This window comes from Molothrus ater, chromosome Z (genome assembly GCF_012460135.2).
Source record: "Molothrus ater isolate BHLD 08-10-18 breed brown headed cowbird chromosome Z, BPBGC_Mater_1.1, whole genome shotgun sequence".
Classification (NCBI taxonomy): Eukaryota; Metazoa; Chordata; class Aves; order Passeriformes; family Icteridae; genus Molothrus; species Molothrus ater.
This window is the reverse complement of record NC_050511.2, coordinates 23,970,390-23,987,539: the sequence shown is the minus strand read 5'-3', so window position 1 is coordinate 23,987,539 and position 17,150 is coordinate 23,970,390. Positions and strand designations below refer to the sequence as shown.

General features: G+C 37.0%; 1 protein-coding gene across 2 annotated transcripts in view; it reads left to right on the top strand.

The window, feature by feature from the left end:
* The window catches only part of SV2C (synaptic vesicle glycoprotein 2C), a 119,509-nt gene extending 109,076 nt beyond the window's left edge, over nucleotides 1-10,433 (top strand). For both annotated transcript variants that reach the window (XM_036402723.2, XM_036402725.2), the window contains one exon: nucleotides 971-10,433. In XM_036402723.2, coding sequence (XP_036258616.1) covers nucleotides 971-1,154 — 184 coding nt within the window. In that variant the 3' untranslated portion in view covers nucleotides 1,155-10,433. The remainder of the gene's footprint in view (nucleotides 1-970) is intronic.
* The last annotated feature ends 6,717 nt before the right edge of the window (nucleotides 10,434-17,150 follow it).

Here is a 17,150-nt window from a genome sequence, read left to right as displayed (position 1 = left end):
CTTTTAAGTCACTTAGAAAACTAGCTTTTCTCTTAATTCCTGTTGTTTAGACTAGGGCTTTTAATTGCAGTACAAGCAAGAAATATTTTATTCTGAAAATTAGAACAACTATTTTCCTGAATTTCTAAGAGAGCTGACAAATGTTACACATTCTACCATTACACAGATATCTTTGTTAGGAAACTTTTGGTAGGGCAAGCTTATTCCTGCATCAATGAATCATACAGTCATGTCAAAACACAATTTAAATTATGGCAGTTTGCATAAGACATATATGCAAGAATTACAAAATATAAAAATACTTCAGACTACTAAAATCACATCACTGTAATGCAAGACTCCACCTGAATTACAGGTGTCATACTTTCTCTTGGCAGTCTATTTCCTTTTTCTTTTGTCCAAAGTTTCTCAGATACTTCTTTCACCCAACAGATTTTTTTATACCTTATCTTCTTTACCTCTAAGAGATGAACATTCATTTTAATACTGGAAGTCCCATTAGCCTTTGAAAAAGCACTGTTTCAACATCTGTACACCTGTAAGAAACTCAATTTTAATTCAGTACCCTAAAATGATCATCCTTTAATTCTCATTAATAATCATCACACAGATGACAAAGCAGTTCTCCTTTGGGAGCTACTTGACATGTCTGCTCTCCTAATGTAGTCTTACTGAATTTCCATTTGCAAGTTCCATGTCCAATTCTAGAGGTGCAAACTCACCTGTTCAGTCATTCATTTTGCATTTTGATCCCTGAGGCAGAAAAATTAATTGCCTCAATGAAATACTGTAGCAGCTGAGCTTTAACTTCTCATTTCAAATAAGAGCACTGAATATGAGCACAGAATCCTTATTGGCATAAATTTTCTTTAAGCTATTGGGACTGTACTGATATATTCGCACTGAGGATGTGTCTCAAAGGTGTTACTCTTTCACCTGTATTTTAACTTTCTTCTGTTTTCTCTTCTAGGGCAACAGGCTTTGGCTTTCTGAATGCACTATGCAAAGCTGCAGCTGTACTTGGAAACCTAATATTCGGTTCCCTTGTTGGTATCACCAAAGCAATCCCTATTCTCCTTGCTTCTACTGTTCTAGTATGTGGAGGTCTGGTAGGACTTCGGCTTCCTGATACAAGAACCCAGGTTTTGATGTAACTGGAAAAAACATTCACTATTTATTTCCTTCTTTGTACAAATACCATTCTCCTGACTGATGGTGCAAAGGCTTCAGATTCTCAACACACAGTAGAGTGCTCAAATGTCAGAAATCAAACCCAAAAGATATTTTGGAGTAGCAGAGATTTAGCAACCTCTGTATGAAAGTTTTAAATTTCACTTTTGTTTGCTTGCATACTTTGTTATTCAAGCCCATTTCACTTTGAAGTGCAAAGCTACCTCTTACAGCAGTTTTGGTGACATATCCAGGAAGGTAAAAACCATACTGATAATTAGATATTTAAAATGCAAGCAGTCAGATTATTTCAAAAACACATGCTAAATTTGGCCTTGGCATTGTGAGCTTTAGTAACAGTACAGACATGCAAATCTATTACTTAGCAGTATTGGTGCAGGGAATGTTAATGTATCAATGCATGCAGCATTTACCAGGAAACTCTACTGATTGCATCAATACTGGGAACAGTGACCTTCTGCAGCTGTGCTTCGGTGATAAAAACTCGTGGCAGTGACTCTTCCTTGGGAAACATTTTTAGGCAGATTCAATCTCAGCAAAGATTACCAACCAAACCCCATACTGACTGAGGAGAAGGCAACAGCTGTTGCAGGGAATTTAAAAGTCCATATAGGTATGCAGCAGAGAGAATAACAAAGTTAACATTTTCACTTTTTGCTGCTGATGCTCCAGGAAACTTTTGTTTATTGTCACTTGTGGCATCTGGATTTTTTTTTCATTTAAAACAGTGAATTTGTCTTCTTCCAGGAATGATTGAATGCAAATAATTTTGCTGTTGCTAGGAAGAATAAAGGAAGAATCAGGCCATTGAACTATAAGGATGATACTTTCAGAGGTTTATTTAGAATTTATATATATAAAGACCTTAATTACTTTCATAGTTTCTATACTTCTCAATATAACCATTTTCTTGGCTATTTTTAATAGTTCCAGGAATCTCTGACCACTTGATATTTTCAAATGTCTCTTTGAAAAGCCACTAAGAAATAAGCCATGACAAGACTGCAGGGAATAGTAATGCTTTTATTAGACCAAGTGCATAGATGGAAAACAAATGATAGTAAATACATTCTTTCTATGCTGTGGACTGTTCTGATTTATGGAAAATTCCCCATCAGTTCTAATGCTATGCAAGAAGTTATGGGACCTCTTTAAAAAAATCAGCATTATAAATTTAATACAGATAAACATTTAAAAAATCATCAAAGAAAAGAGGCAGATCCTCTGATGACAAAAAATTGCATTGCTTTCAGTGGAGCTAAGGCAACTTATATCTGCTGATTAACTATCTGCGGTTTCAAGTGTGAAATAACAAATTTTCTATAAAACATATGGAAAATTTTATTCAGTATTTTTTTCTAATTATGTCTGACAACATTTATTAGGTAGATGAATTATTGCCAAGCAACTAAGCTTTCAAGTAAGGTCATCATATAATAAGCTAGACCTTTTTTAATTGATTTTTTTCTTGCTCTTAGATGTGAGCTTGGATTTAGGTAGTAATATGTGGCACTGCAGTCTTTATCAGCCATCATCTTTGTCATATTAAAAGAATCAGTAAAAGAAGATTATTCAATATATTCATAGTTCACTGTTTAATCTACTGATTCTAGAAGTGACATTTTCAGTTACTAACAAATGCCTCTGCTACACATTGTAGCACAAAAAATGTTAGCCCCAAGATGCTGTTTTCTCCTATGAAATGAGAAAATTGGCTGAATTTAAAAAGCCTGAGTATGGAAAACTAGGGGGCATTATTTTGATGTTGGTAATTAAAAAAAAAAAAAAAAGTTTAGCAAGTGTGTTTATTTTGGAGTGTTAGGATGAAGATATTTGAGATTAAATATTTTTATGTTTAAATCTGACTTCAACATGACTCTTAAATTTCTAAACTATGCTAATAAATGAGGAAGAACTCATTTCACTAAGGTCTAGAAAAAAATTCTGGCCTTAGTTTTGCATATGTGGCCTTTTTTCCACCAATCATAGCCTTAATACTATTTAAGGCTGTTTTCTGCAATTAATATTATATTTGAGCCGTTTTTCTCTGTGCAATTCATTAGTAGCACATGTTAAACTCCTTGCACATACTGCACAAGTTATTTTGAAATCTGAAGCCTCTGTACATATTTGGAGTAAACACCAACAACAATGGTAAAATATTGCTTTGTGTTGCACTGTCCTCTTGCAGTAGTATATTCTGTCCATCTCTGCATGTAATTCCCGTAACACTCACATGCAGCACTTCATACCTTCTGACCAGCTTGAAGGAAATGGGCCACAGAAGAATAATATTCAGCTTTTGAGGGCTATGATTCAAGTTTAACACTCTAAAATCTCTGACATGTAAAATTATGTTGATTTCAGTGTTGGTCTTATCATAAATCCTGACTATATCATAGGTCTGTGATTAAGTCTGGATGAAATGAAATGTAGCAACAACAGGAATTAGCAGAGATTTTTAAAAATGGACACTGCGTGGTCCAGAATGATAATGTTCTAAGGTAGAAAAAAGAAAAAGGAATAGTGGGTAGGAATTGGGAGAATAAGTAAATTAAAGAGATGAACAAAGAAAAAAACCAAGAATAATTCCAACATATGAAACAAAACCTAAAGTTAGAATTTTCCCAGATGGTAAGCTAGCTGGCTCAATAGATTTGAGCGAGTGTGCAAGCCATCATCAAAGGTGTTTGAATATTCAATAGTTTTTTCCTTGAGCACAGTAAAGATTTATCGCATAAAGACAAAAAAGTGAATGCAATTACATGCTATAAATAACTTTGTGAGATAGGTGAAATCCACAGACTGGAACAGAAATTTATGGACATCTGGACACAAACGTTACTCACATTATAAGCAAAAGTAATTTGACTGGTCTTCAGCAATTCTGTCTTTTCTTGCAGCCTCCAAAGCAATCACAGGTAATAAATATTGAACAGAAGGATCTGCACTTTCTTTCTATGTCTATTCACTTATATGTCACACAGAGAATCACTTAGTGGCATGGCTAGATTCCTAATATACCAGACAGAAGCAAAACTTGATAGCATTTGTGTATTACAGTTATAAAACCTATGTAATCAAAACTGCTTATTTGTCTGTTTTGGTCACAGACACAGAACTGACTGACTGCTAACTAGAAATCCCTGTCAGTCTAAACTGAAGTAGGATATAACATCTAGGAATTTTCTGTGCAGCTGAAAAGCTCATCCCAACAGCAGAAATGACAAAAAGCACAATGACCCCTGAAAACATATAAGACTCACAACATTTAGAATACTGTTAACCATAACAGTCAAATATTTTGAAATTTGGAAACTGTCCACAAAAGAGACCACATGTTTTCATTTTTGGCAAGGAAATTTTATTCGAATTAGTTTCACTCCTTACAGGTTGTCTAATAGTAGAACTTGACTTAGCAGACTCTAATTTCTTGAAAGCATCTTATTCATCATGTTAGTACTCTTTAACCATCTTGGTTATGTCCATGCTAGTGCACTGCTGCTTGGAAGCATGCGCTACAACATTTGGGAACCACCGCATTGGTTGTTGAGTACAGGCTCCTAGAAAGGGAGCTAGGAATAGGTGTTCATGGTGGAGCACTCAACATTGGTAATTAATGACCTTCTTCCTCTCAGCTTGATTTTAACCAGTTCCCTTAGAGAGCTGTGTAGTACAAAAGCTGAGCATTGATGAAAAAGAGTTACCCCTCCTTCTTGATGGCTCCAGTAGTCTACTCGTCCTTTATCATTTTAGTAATATGGATCAAAGTTAAGATTGCTAACTCAAGTTCTGCTTTCCAAATTACTTTTCTTGCTAGGGGACCAGCCTTAAAGAAAATTAAAACTCTCTCACCTGCTTCTGACATTCAGTAAGAAGTTTTGTTACATATCTTTTGCATTTTGGTTATAACTTTTAAAACAATATGTAAAGAAGCCTTAGAAGTCCTTCTGTGTGTGAATCTCACCTTTTGAGACAGCCAGACTCCACGTTTACCTGAAGGCTGACCTAATAAAAGGAGAGGTGTCCTCTCAGAATAGCCCCTGTTGATCTCCTGATTTGAGGGAATCTTCTTGCCTGTGCACTTAGCTCAGCCCCATTTGGAGGAAATTATATTCTGTATTCTTCTTTTCTTTTATCTACCACTGTGGAGCCTTATCTTTGTGTAGCTGCTCTTGAGGCACAATGTCAGATACCAATTCTCAGCAAAGTAATATAGTCCTCAGTCCCTCATAGGACAGCCTCCGTGTGCTAGGCTTTAGGTTTCTTCCCATTCTGAGTTTTAAATTAATCTTCATTAGTCAGAGAAAAATGTTTACATCCAGTCGCACCTCTTTACCTAAACAAGATGATATCATGCTAATACAACCTACAAGCCGTGTTTCCTGTTTAATAACCTGGAAATGCAATTGAAATTTCAATTACAATGTTAAAAAATGAATTTTTGCACTCAGGGGGTCAAAGACACAAGAAGTAAAAACAGAAATTCTCCACATCCTCTGGTGTTTTGAAAGAAAACACATGTTCAGTAATCATATTCCAGAAGAAAACACATCTGAGAGGCTGCTTTTCTATATTTCCTGCCTTCTTGTTCATTAAACTTACTGTAAAATATTAGGTATTTGCCTGCATTAGTACTTTCAAATGCTGCTAGTTGAAAAAACACAGCATGAAAATACAGACTTCTGCTTGTACTTTCAAGGTAAGACATGGTTCAGGTAATAATGTGATATTAGAAGAGACATGTTAGCCAGAAAATCTGGAACTCAGTTCAAAACATTAATTAAATGGAAAGTATCAACTTATAATGCTACTTGCAGATCTCACTTACCTTCATTTAACCTCACATAGTCTACAACCAGTCCATTTACTGCTATCAGCTTCATTTGCTTTCTTCTAATAATTTCAACAAGTGCTACAAAATATATTTAGATTCACTATCATTAGCTGCCTTTTTTTTTTTCATAGAAGTCAATTTCCTATTTAGTCCTGCAAAGGAAGGACCCTTCAACATTTAGTCCCACTCTAGCTGTATAAGATTGATATATAGAAAAACAGAAGAAAGATAAATTAGGCCTGATTTATTTACTTTTCTTATTAAACATTTTGTTGAATTATGTACAAAGATGCTGGCCTATAATATGGAGTTCTGGGCCTTTGAATACATCCTGTGGAACTCAAAATGAACAAAGGAGTAATTTTCAGCAGTCTCTTCTCACAACATACACATGAGTTACATTTAATAGGACCAAAACACTTAGGGAAAGGTACAGTGCTTTCTAGGGTAAACAATCTATTCTCTTTGACAAAGGTCTAGAACATATTGCTCGCTCCGGACCAGTACACAGTCTGATAACTAAAGATTGGAGATTACATAACAACAGGAGCATTTGGGTGAGGATGACCTGACATGAAAGTATTGTTCTTTCCACCCAGGGTACTCATGAGTATACGTTCTAATGACACATAACCAAGATGATTTGTAGAGACTTGCCCCTACTCTGGCCATCAACACATTTGAGTTGTAGCCAGACATACCAGCCCATGAGTGAGAGAGAAAGTGAGAGAGAAAAAGAGCTGGCAGGCACTTTCAGCACTCTCTCCACAGCTAGCCACCTAAGTTCATTTCTCTTGGATCCTAAGGATCTGGTTTTTTGCTTAGCTTTCTACTTTCTAATTTTGGACATCTACCACTTGCCATTCAGTTTTCACAAGTAGTCGTGACCAAGCAAGCTGAAGCTGCTGTAATGCTAAAGGACAGCACTCACAGCTCATTGCAAGTAGAGTACTCTGCAAGAGTCCAGTGTCATATGCGTTGTTCCAGTTTCATTTGTTGTCAAGCGATAGAGTTGTTGGCTAGCACTTCTCCTGTACAATTCTGCATGTATTCTTATCTATAAGTCATGTCTTCTGTCCTCTTAATGTCTGCCTTGTATGACCACATGTATGCCCATCCCCCACTGGCTATGTGATAAAAATATTTTGTGAATCTTACATGGGTCTGTCATACCCAGTTAAAAAGAAGAGGGTTGGGGAAAATATTGAAACAGAATCAAATTAAATATAAATAATGAAGAGTAATAGTTCAAGAAATAGGCTTCAATTATTTTTATTTTTTCAGATGTTTTCTTCAAATCCTAGCCTAAAGCTATATAATATTGCATATTGTAAAGAAATAGTACACAGTTAGAAGTGAACACATATGTGGGTGAGTGGACACATACATCTCTATAACACAGATGAATCTTAAACTTACAAATCATGTTCTCATCTCTTTCTCCATGACAGTGTTACTTTTTTCATTGTGCATTATGCTTTGAACACAAATAACATCCTGCTCCATTCCTTGTGCAGAAACCTTTACTTATTCATGTGCAAAATTGTTGGGATGCCAAGAGTCATCTCAAGTGGCCCTTAGCTTCCAGTCATTGGAAGGGGATTCCTGAAATGATCTGAAAAATGAGCTTTGACTTGGCTGTTGCCTTCCCCTGTCTGCCCAGCCCACCCTCCTTCCCCATCACACTGTGCCAAACAGCAAAACAGCACATCATGCAAAGGCACTGGTGTTCCAGTGGCTAGGAGACACCGCACTCAGATACATAAACTCCTAAAAGCTATGAATTTTGTCTTATTCAACCAAAAGGCCTTCAAAATGGTCCATGGGGATATCAACACACTAATTTCTGTGTAATGTATGAGAAAATGTCTGTGATATTCTGTATTGTATGTTTTTCATTGTTTCTGCATATATGGCTGCTGTTGTTCTAGTGATGTGGTTAAAGAATTATCCGCTACTGTTCTTATCAGCAATTTTTGACCAGCCTGAAACAGAGCCATTGCCAGGGTGTTTTTCAATTAATGATTAACACCCATGAAGATCTTCTACAGTAATTAGTGCCATATAAAGTCATGGATACTATAAATGAAGCCAGTCCAGGGTGAAAATATCTGCACATACCCACCGACCAGTGACAGTGGAAAGAGCTCTTCCAAAAGCTCTGGCATCTGCTACATTTCTTCTTTGCTCTTTTCAGGATGTTCACTCTCTGAAGTATTCCTCCTCTGGTAGGGGACATACACTCATGCTACAGAAGTAAGAAAGCAGAAGAAAGGGCATATTCCCTTCACACGAAAGAACGTATGTTTGCTATAGGAAAGCCAGCTCTATAATAAGATTAAAACAAACAAACCATCCAACCCAAGCAGCTTGCTATTCTTTTTTATCCTCATGTCTCCTTTGAGTTGATAAACTAAATACCAGTGCTTACGAAACCTTTGGGAGGAGGCTAAGAAAGGGTAGCAAGGCTTGCATGATAGTTCTTTCGGAAAGGAGGACACCTTTCCAATGAGTAAACATATGCAATGATTGAAACCATAGCATAGTGTTTCTAATTGTGATCACAAACAGGCAGTTTTAAGTAGAAAATTGTCATTCAAATTTACAGCAGCAGTAGATAGTACTACCTTTTATACATAAATGGGTAAACATAGATTAAAATCAATGGCTTGGCAGAAAAAGGAGAATATTTGAAGAGCTACTTCAAAAACACAACCTCCCATCATCTCTTTTGGACAAACCTTTTAGTGCTTTCCTGTTCCTTTCCTGCTACCAATCGTCCTAATATGATGACTGATTTTTTTAGTGCCTCACTAATTAAATGAAAGGCTAAATTGACATTTGCTGCTAACAAAAATTGAGAGCAGGCATGAAATTAGCACTGTAGGAAAGCCCGCTCATTTATAAGAATTTAAAAAATACCCCAAGCTGCTAGTGTCTGCCTGCATTTATTGTGCTCCAAATGGTTTAGGTTCCTACAAAGTGTTACATGTCAGAAGCTTTGTATGTGTAATCTGATCCCTATTTAAATTGGTGAAGCAATTTTTTAGGGTCAGGAGCTTTGTCTTTCAAATATAAGAGGTATATGACTGTATATACTGCCATGCTGGAATTTCTATTGTGAGAGAAATGTGGTTTTTCAGCCCTTTTTTTGGATGAATAATTTTAGCCTTGTTTTTCCTATGAATGTAGTGCTTCACAAACATTAAAAGGATTTCAATACCAATGCTATAAGCTAAGTGAATCAACTGGCAACTTCTTTTTAATCATTTTCTACAGAATATTGTATTAAAAACCCAAATTAAACTTTAAAAAAATGCTGTATTACCTTCAGCTGCACAACTTTGTGACAACTAAATTGTATCTCATGTTTGGCCTCAAATATATGCAGGAATATACCGTACAAAATTAGATTTTTTTTAAGTGGGCAGTTTCCATTGCAGTGTAATGACATATGTGCAGAAGTCAGGTATCAAAGGATGAGGTGCAGAAAGTAGGGCTCTTGGTCTTCACTGCAACTTACTGGTATTGTAAGGCTACTGATTTTCTCAAAAACTTGTTCTTTTTTTGTTTTCACTGCAATTTATTGGCATTGTCAGGTTACTGATCTTCTTAAAAACCTGACAGCATTTTCTAATGCTAAGCAGCAGAAGGAAAATATGTATTCTTTCCTAGTTTTTTACAGTTCTGCTCTCAGCCAACTGGCCGTACCATTTTTCAAGCAGTCTTCAGTGTACAAACACACCGGTATGTCAGTGGCCATGTGTTGTCAAGAAAATCATTACCATTTCCGACAATCTCCATTTCTCAATGCAAGGTAACATGTACATATTGTATATACGGGTAACAAGCTACTTTAAAGTTGAATTGCCATTTGAACGTGGGAATTTGACTTCAGATCTGCTAATCTGCACCAAGATCTTGGCAATGGTCCTGACCTCTCTGTTTCTTTCTTTCTTTGTTTCCTTTACTGCTGTGTGCGCCTGGAAAGAAGGTTACAGTCATCACTATTGTATCTATGTGTTTGCATGTGTGTGCCTTGATAAATTCCCTCTTTTGGAGTTCTGAAATTTTCATTTCAAGTCCAGCTGGTACAATTGTGAACTCATCTTTCCAGTATCCTCATCTGTGTAGGATTGCCAGCTTCCAAAATGTTTGACCAAGTGTTTTGATTAAGTCCTCTGAGGAAAGCTGTCTGTATATTTGTGAAAGGGCATGCTCTGTGTAGGATGACTGTGTACAGTATAAATCTATAAAATGTGGAAGTGTTTATAAATTTATCTGCAAAATATTTATCATCTGTGAAACAAATGCAAAGTTATTTAGTGTACATCAGATTAATAAATGGGGATGATTTTTTGCTCTGCTATATTAAAATAAAGATATGTTCTCTGCAATGAATACATACCAGGTGTGATGATAGCCAGAATATTGTTATTCTTTATCCACAAGATGCTACACTACCCACTATAGAAAAAAACAGTTCTTTTACCTTAATTGTTCTTTTACAATGGTTCTCTATATATCTCATCTTTAGTGCCTGTAGTTGAAATTGAACATATAGTAAAAGTAAACATGGAACAAGTTAATAAAGTTAAATGAGTTTAAGTGACCATGAAAAGAAGATAGAGTAAAAGGTACTATGGTTGTAAGAGGCAAAGTTCTTTAGTTAACCATCTGGGATTCATATTTTTATGGTACATAGCTACACAAAATAGACACCTGGCCTTTCAGTATATAACTGCATTGCAGGAGTATGTTATAAACAAAAGGGTTTAGTCTAACTCAATGTAAAAACATACTGCTGCAAAGTATAATGATCCATGAATCTGAAAGGCCAGTGGAAATTTATACAATAAACTATGTTTCCATAAGAACTTGGGATTCACAGGAAAAAACCCACTACCAACAACAAGGCCAAACAAACACATACTAACGAAAAAAAAAACCCAAACCACCAGATACACAAAAAATCACCCCAGGAACCACCAAAACTGAAGCAGAACTGCAACAATATTAATTATTATCATTGCATTTGTGCTTTTGGGCCATCCAAAAAGCATCAAATGTGGTAGCTTTAAAATAACAAAAAAATGCGGAGTTATTTATATTCTAACATTTCCATGACTAAATCAGAAACACATTTCCAAATATAGGTTATTTTAAACAGATGAGGGACTAAACAAAACACATGAGTCTCTTCAGCTGTGTCACCAACAGGAAAAACTTAAGCTACATGTGAATTGAAACATTTTTCAGCTCATGCAAGAGTACTGTCGGCAAAACCCAGTTACAAAGGGGATGCATGATTTTGTGACTGTCCTTTAGCAACTAGGTTGTTTTGTGGTACAGTATAGAAAATACCATTCTGTATTTATTAAGTACAACCAACAGAAGTACTATTTCATATTTTTAGTCTCCTTATATGTACATCCTCATCTACCTGCATTTGAAGGGTACCCTTCATTCTCTAGTGGAGATTTGCCCTCTAGTCTCATTATGGGAAGAAACACTGTTCTTATTTTCTGCAGTTTTCTGCAGATATTCTTCACAGCTACCTCTCAGAAACATCACGTGGTCTCTTGAACAAAACCTTCAGTTGCAGGGAATCTTGTGTTGGATGACATCTCTTGCTTTGGAGGACATCAGGACATCATTCTACAAAGAAGGATACTTGCCTTGTAGGACAGCATTCCTCCAAATGAATTTTGGAAGCATATATATGTGTATGTATATATATATATAAATATAGATAGATATACACACACACAGATATGTGTATGTATATATATATATATATATATATACACACATACATATAGTCCTGGCTGACAAAGCTATGCAGTCAAAATGGTGATACTTACTTCAGAACAGTCTGTGTGTGTCCATTTACATATTTTTTGAGATGAGTGCATAGAGAGCAAGGATGCAAATGGCAAGCAGGGGAGGCATTTTGTGGTATACAGCACAGTATATCCCTAAGAACAAATGTTAAAATAGATCACATGAATCCTCCATATGCTTTGCTTTCTGCTAGGATGCCAGCTAGGCTGTGATTTGTATTTAACCCATAGAAATTGTAATGTTACACAGATTATATATTACATGACATCAGTATCCAACCCAAACTGCCCCGCAACCAATTTACTCATCTCTGGAACTTTTTAAAAGCACTTTACATTGGCAACAGAGATAAGAAGTATTGGCTGAAAGTTCTTCAGAGACTTTCCTAAAAATATTAAGCTGAACAGAAATTTGTACCATTCTGTACATTTTCTGGTGTCACCATAAAACTTTCACAGTACACAAGTTAATGCACTCTTTCTGCAGATGCGCTTCACACCATGTTGCTTGTGGCTCTCACAGCGAACTTAACTGATCTGATTAGGACTTCAGTGGTGATTTTAGTACACACAACTGTAGCAGACTGAAGTTGTAAGCACTAAATAGCTTGGGAAGAAAAAAATGCCTGACTGAACTACATTTGGAAACGCCCACACTATTCAATCCAGGCAATGTTTCCAGCTGTGAAAATAGAAAGACAAACTAGTGCCAACCTTATCAATTCTTGAGTAAATTCCACTATTCTTCAGAACAGCCAGACTGTCGCACTTCTAGTCACAGAATTACGAATTGTCAAACTATTCCTCAAACACACTGTTATGGGCTGAAAACGTAGGTACTTAAGAATGCTTAGCTGCAAGAATGAAGTGTGAAGTGCCTGCTGCAAAACCTTAAAATGTTGCTTGGATATCCCGATAATTTTGCTGAATTCTGAGTAAATACAGTTCCAGCTACAAATCTGATCTTTATTCTCCCCCAGTCAAATAGCACTTTAATTTAAAAGTTTCATGATAATGCAGAGTTCAATCATTGCAGAACAACAGTTTTTTGCCAATAATCACAATAGATCTGAAAAGTGAATTTTCCAACATCTGCTTTATAATGCATTTAACTTTACTCTGTGCCCACAGAGACTGCAGACTACTTAACCGCAAGACTTTCAGGGTGTACACAACTATAAATAAAAACATCCTTTGCTTTGCAGTTAGACTGGACTTTACAGAGAGTGGGAATGAGAAATCAGATAAAACTAAGAGTACTCCACTTGCGCAAGAGGTCTGAAAGTGAAGCCACTGGTGGAATCTTGTATTTTCTGCATGATTTATTTTTGGCTGGCTGTCCCTGCACACATACTCCATGGACTCCCTTGCAAACTCGAGGTTCTGCCTACAAAGAGCATTACAGTGCTGGTGTTAGAACCAGACTACCTGAAAGGCATTCCACCTTGTATGTAGGATTACATACCAGTCAGGGTCATTTTTCCCAGGTTTCTTTCCTATCCAACAAGTCTGGGAACTGTTGTCTATGAATGTTTCTCTATCCCTCCTATTCAGTTATAAGGAGTTACAGAAATAACTGTTTTGATAGTGTTCAGTACAATTATATGAAAAGTAAGTTCAGGCTGCTCGAGAGTAATTGCCCATCAGCTCATTTCTCAGTATGCAGGAGGATACTGAGTCTTCAGTCTTTAGCTAAAATCAGAGGGTTTAAAATTTAAATTAAAAAAAAAGAAATAAAAAAAGAATGGTCACAGCTGTTAGTAAAGATACTAATGTTGAACAAAGGAACACTACGATGCTGATGTGCTTTTGGGTTACAGTAATATTGGTATTGCACTGTTAATGTGAACTCTAACTCTGTATCTTTGGTGGGGCTGCCATACTGTGTTTTGTGACATACAGAGTATGTAATTTTTGAAGACAGGAATACAAGGTCAAATGGAGCCCAGTTCCAGGGTAAAACTCTGGACTTTGTATGCCAAAAGCACATCAGAGATATTGATTGATCATAAACCGAAAGAAAAAACAGATGGGTGAGAGCTGACATCTGTTTAAGAAGTCGTTAACTATGTAATTAGCTAGGTTTCTTTGCATTGTTACTGTTACACAAATGTTGAAACCGAGGAAAACTACCTGTTCACGGTGACACAGGATCTTCCCTCAGTGAGAGCATTAACACTGACCTTTTTCAGGGACCATACTTTACCATCAGTAATCTGGTTATGGAAAACCAACTGGTCCACACTGAAACTGCAATCGTCAAACTGACCTACAGGTGGAGCAGGAAAAATAACTAATGGAAGGATCAGGAAAGACCTTATTAACAAAGCTCACAGAGTTCCAGCTGTCACTTCTCAGCAGCAGACTGAGATCCATCCTTCACCCAGGCACACACACCTTGTGAGATGGGTGAGCAGTGTCCTTACCCAGGGATTAGCTCATCTCTGACATGTTTTGGGGGAACAGGTCTTGAGTGGGGCCAGCTTTGGGGGTCTATGCGAGCAGGGCTGCCATAACCCAAGGAGCCAGGGTCAGGATACTGATGCTCCCCAACCTACACAAGATGCTGATTAACTTTTCACTGCTCATTTTTCTCATGCTCATTTTAGTGCTACAGACACAACTGATTTGGAATCTGATTATCTGAGGAATACCTGGTTTCCTTTCGGAAAATAAGAAAGACTCTTCCCGGAGTGCAATTCAAATGGGAGCCATTTTGATTTAAATAAGAGGAGGCTGCCGACACTGTGTTCTCTGTGAAGGGTCCTGGATGTTGGGATTAGCTCTCCTGGCTGAGCCTCCTGGAGCCTGAATTTGTCAGTCTTTTAGACATGTTCTTCATTTTTTTACACTAATGTGAATAATGAGGAGCTTTTCAAAAGGCTGGAGCTGTGCCAGTGGAAAAGTGATGGAAATAAGAAGACCAGAATTAATCTAGTGGAAATCCATGGGAGTTCAGCCTGTGCTTTATCTGTGGGGCAACTGTTGGCAGGCAAGAAATAGTTGTAGGGTTGCCTTAGCTGTCACTCAGTATGCTGTAAATGCAAAGCTCCTAATGCTGTGCCTCAAGAGTAATAAATAAATAAAACATTAATGAGTGAATAATGCATAGACTTTTAGTGGAGTGGAAACATTGCTAAGCACATGCAATCACAAAGAAGCACACAGATGCTGTATTACAAAACCAAAAAAATGCCACTCCAAAACCTATAAAAATCCCACCCCCCAAAAGAAACACTGCCACAGGCAAACCACTTATAGCTTGTGGATAACATGCAAGGAAACAATCAAGATCTTAGTTTTGCTACATCCAACTCAATAAAGAATGCTTTTTTCTGGAATCCCTGAGCTGCAGCCGGCCACAGATGTTCCCTGCTTTCAAACAGTTCTGAATTCATTTTTATGGTTATTCATTACGTCTAGACAAGGAGAGTCACTCCACTCCGAAGTACTCTGTTAAATGAATAAATATTTATTCCAACAGGAAAATGGAGAAAGCTCTTTTCTGTCAGGGTGCTGGCAGAAAGATTTCCACCTCTGTCTTGCTAAATTCATGCCACTTTTGCAGGAACCAGGGCATTTGTCCAAGACATTTTGAACAAATACTCCTTTTTTAAAAAACCTGTTCAAGCAGAGAAACTGGTTTCTTAGGTACCTTGACAGACAAGATTTAACAAAGTCTTGCCCAGATGGGGAAAGCAGAGGGAGCCCTCACCTGATAGGAAAGGGCATATAAAAGTACACGTTCAAAATGCACCTTAAGTAATGTTAGATGCATGACATTTAGGCAATTAGAAGTAGACACAAGAAGCTGTGCTGTAATGTGGTATTGCCACTCCACTACTGCTTCTCACTTTCAGCACACGACACATCACTCCAGCCTCTGTTACACTTAAGCAGCTTTTTGGGAGCTGAGCTGGCTTCTGAAAAAGAAAACCACAGCTTTTGGGCAGCAATGAGGAACATTCTGTTAGCTTAGTCCCATGACTGAGGTAATGGTGTGACCCTACAGACAGCCCTATGAGCACAGCTCTGTCAGTCAGCATGAGCTGTGTTTCTCCAGTTTGTAACATGCAATCTAGGGCCTGGGAAGAGTCACTGAGAAATCACAATATTGCTTTCTCCCGGATGCCAGTGTTTGAAATAAAAATCCTTGGATTTACTATTAAATTGGAAGTCACAAAGTGTTTCTGACAAAAACACTGGAGGATAAACTGCTATTCATATTTCCAGGACTGTATTTGCTAGTTTTCCCTAAAAACGTGAGGTCTAAAAAGGCTATTTTCCTCAGAACAACTGAAGTGTGGGTGCTTAAGCACCTTCTTACTTTGGCAGCTGGAGCTTAAAGGCAAACAACATCAGGTTTGCAAGTGCAGAAAGAAGACAGATTTCTGAAGCAATTTTTCTAAACATTTTCTTTTTCAGGTGTCAGTGCTATACAAATATACCATTTTACACACATTTAATGTAACACTTTACACTTTAACATGCCTTTTAATCCACATTTTCAGGTTTCTTTTTCTACAAGTTTGGTCAAAGTTATTCACATGTTTGTTTCTCCTCCATCCCACAGACTGCTTCTTTTGCTTTTAAAAAATGAGTTTTCAATTTTATCAAATAATAATATAATTTGGTTTCTTTTATTTATATTGATGCCCAATAGAGTTAGGCATATTTCCAACTACTTTGTCTTACACTAGAAATCATTACAAAATCTGAGTAATGTGTTCCTCTAAATACAGAGGTTTGGTGTTTAGTGTTCCCTCCAACCATATGCCAGGACAGTTGAGAAGTAAAAATCACTTCCTCAATGGGAAGGAATCATTCCTACTAAGAGAAAAAGGCACTTCATCTCTTTTATTACAGGTCTCCATTTAACCTGCCATTCAGTTTGCCATGATATTTTGAACTTGTAAAATCTCACATTTCTTTAAGTTCCTTTGACTGATGCAGCTCCAGTCTAGCTTGAACTTAATATACCTTTTTAAATAAGGTTTCTGCTGTGATGACAGGCCCTCACTTATTGGAAAGAAAGAGCTGAGAAGAGAACGAGGTAAGTAAGGGCTGGGTTGCACCATCACCTTTCTCTTCTAGGCACACAAGGAAGGGGACAGAGGCAAGTGATATCTCTAACTTGCTTTTTCTGAGCAAGGGACTTACAGTGTCCCCACTGACACAGTCTGTATTTTTTCCAGGATCACTGTGGCCAATTATGTGATGACTTAATTGTTTACTTACCTCATGATAATAAATAATGCATAATAAGAATACTGTTCTGA